General features: G+C 47.4%; 1 protein-coding gene across 1 annotated transcript; it reads left to right on the forward strand.

Annotated features, from left to right (window-relative positions):
• Positions 1–1099: 1099 nt before the first annotated feature.
• On the forward strand, positions 1100–2541 carry KLF17 (KLF transcription factor 17). The gene is made up of 2 exons (XM_057715591.1): positions 1100–1961; positions 2294–2541. Exons 1-2 carry the CDS (start codon positions 1118–1120, stop codon positions 2539–2541), a joined length of 1092 nt encoding a protein of 363 aa, XP_057571574.1. The 5' UTR covers positions 1100–1117.
• The last annotated feature ends 393 nt before the right edge of the window (positions 2542–2934 follow it).

Here is a 2934-nt window from a genome sequence, read left to right on the forward strand (position 1 = left end):
CCTTGATCTTTGGCAACTCTTTGACAACATTGGTGAATTTTCTTTTTCTTTTAAGAAATTACAATCTTCAGTTTCTGTTTTGATGTTTTAGTATCTTCTGTGGATACTGTATTTTGCTCATGCTTTGGTTTTCATGTTTGAAAGGACTGGTCTTTTCTGGACCCTCTCAGATGGGAGATTATGGGATAGTATTCCCAGTTTCTTAGCTCAAGAGCTCTCTCTCTATTGCTAAAGTAATTGGCGGCTTTAAAAACTATGATTCTTGGATCCTGTCCTGTTTCAAAAGGTTCTACCGCCAATCTCTCTTTTTTCCCTTCATATCAGTCAGTCATCAAGGAACACTGCCCTTGACTGCCAAGACAATCTTGCCTTGACTGCCAAGACAAACCTTTTTTAAAAGTGCTTTTAAAAGTCTGCCTCTTTTCTTTACCTCCTCCAATACTTGATCTCAGACCTGCCCACAGCATTCCCACTCAGGTAAGAGCCTCTTCTGTAGGTAAATATTTGTGAATGGTTTCTAAGTTTTGCCAAAGCCAAGACCCGTCTGAACCCTACATCCTTCTTACCTTTATGGCTTTCTGAACCTGTTCTGCTGATTTGGGATATCTTTCCCCCTCACACTTAAACATAAACATAATCTGGAATTTGAGGGTTTTCTCAGAGTTTTGCTGAAAGTACAGGTTGTGGAATATCTTCTTTGCTCTTTGTGCTTTTTATGAAATAGAACCAAAAACATGCCAAGCAAGAAAAGTGGCACGAGCCATAGGCTTCCACCATGCTTCTACCGCCAGACTTGCATTTTATTTATTTATTTATTTATTTATCTATCTGTTTATTTACTGCACCCCATGGCATGTAGGATCTTAGTTTCCCAACCAGGGATTGAACCCGCACTCCCTGCAGTGGAAGTGTGGAGTCTTAACCACTGGACCACAGACTCGCATTTTAGAAAGCTCAAACTGGAGAATGGCCTGGGGGTAGGATAATTCAGGCAAGAGATAATGGAGGCCTGGATTAGGGTGGGGTCTGGAAATGGGGAGAAGGGACATGTGGAACTGAAATGTGAGCTATGGTGAATTTCACCTGACTTACTTTCTCCAAGGATACTGAGAAGTCAATGTCTGTCTTGGACATGTCTTCATCTGCTGGAAGCAGTGGAGTGCACACCTCTTGGAACCATGGCCCATCAGACATTCAACACGTCCCTCAGTGCACAGAGCTGGAGAGGATCCCCTTGGTCTCCGCTGAGGCACCCAGGCAGAATGCCAGTGAAATGGGCACACAGTTCAGTATGTCACTGCCTGACCACGGTGTGAGCTACTGCCCCCAAGTGACTTTCACTCCTTCCCAGATGATTTACGCTCAGAGACTGGCTCCTTCCCAGCCAGGAATGATGATTTTCAAGGGGCCCCAGGCAATGCCCTTAGGAGAGCTGAGTATTCCAGGGATGGCCACGGCCTTTGGTGGGAATCTAAGGATGCCCCACAATGGGCCACCAGTCTCACCTTCCGGTGGAATCCCAGTGATGTCCCACATCAGAATGAGAGCAATGCCTTATTCTGGCCTCCCTACAGTAACTTCTAATGGAGACCCTTTAACACCTAAAATGTTACTGGATCCAACCGTGCCTTCCACTGAGGCCCAGGCAATGCTTCCCTCTTTGGCTCAGATGTTGCCTCCTAGAACCCCCCACAACTTTGAGATGCCCCCAGCTGGATCCCCATTATTGCTGGCTTTGGAATCCCAGGGCTGTTTTGTGAGCCAGCCAGTCTCCCAGGAAGACCCCTTCCTACCTAAGCAGCCCTTACCTGCTCCACGGAGAGCAGAGCAGTATTCTGGGGCCCAGGAAAGGGCTCCCAGGAGACCTCCAGTTTCAAGGCCTTACTGCTGCGACTATGAGAACTGTGGAAAAGCTTATACTAAGCGCTCCCACCTTGTGAGTCACCAACGCAAACACACAGGTAAATGAGGTGTCAGACAGGTGGGGTGGGTGGAGGAATCTCTGGGCTTTGGATGTGTGGGGGACCCCTGGTTTGTAATGGTTTTGGATTAGCCCGTCATCCTTCAAGCTTGGGATCAAGCTCTGTTGGCCCCAGCGACTTGCTTTCCCACAGTCCAGTGTGGCTGTGCGGAGGTGATGAAGACCACTGATTGTGCTGTCTCCTTACTGCTCTCCTGCATTTTTCCTTTTGATTCCTCAACATTGACTGCTCTGCTTCATAAAGTCAGACCCCTTCCTTCCAACCTGCTGGCCTGCTCCTCTAAATTCCTTCTCTCTGTTGTCATCCCCCAGGTGAAAGACCCTATAAATGCATGTGGGAAGCCTGTACTTGGTCCTTCTTCCGTTCCGATGAACTTGGAAGACATACTCGGATACACACCAAATATCGACCACATAAATGTGACCAGTGCGGCCGACAGTTCATGAGATCTGACCATCTCAGGCAACACCAAAGGACTCATGTGCGGGTGCCAGCATCCCCAGACCCACCGGCTGACAATGGACAAATGGCTGGTCCTCCTCCTGCTCCTGGTCTTTAGGTCAATCTGCTCTTCTCCTCATTTGACTTTTCAACCCAGATCCTGCCTGCCTCTGACCAGCTAGTCTCATTGGTAGGTGTAGGCTTTGATGAAGACAGAAAGATTAGGAGGCAGTGTTGAAGCCCATATGAGCTCTGGACCCAGTCAGGGCTTCTCAAAAACTGTCTTGGATGTCCTCACATCTCTGGGGCCACCTACTTTTGTGCCAGGTTCAGCCACATGGGAAGATGGAGCAAAGCAGAGATTGGGAACTTTATTTAAAAGCTCTTTATCTTATGTCACTCCCAGCTTGAAACCCTTTAGCAACTCTCCTTTGCTTGCGACATAAAATCCAAGTTCCTTATCTTGGTCTTTGACAGTTTACAGAGCTAGACTATGTTCAAATCCTGAATT

This window comes from Hippopotamus amphibius, chromosome 1, assembly GCF_030028045.1.
Source record: "Hippopotamus amphibius kiboko isolate mHipAmp2 chromosome 1, mHipAmp2.hap2, whole genome shotgun sequence".
NCBI classification, from domain to species: domain Eukaryota; kingdom Metazoa; phylum Chordata; class Mammalia; order Artiodactyla; family Hippopotamidae; genus Hippopotamus; species Hippopotamus amphibius.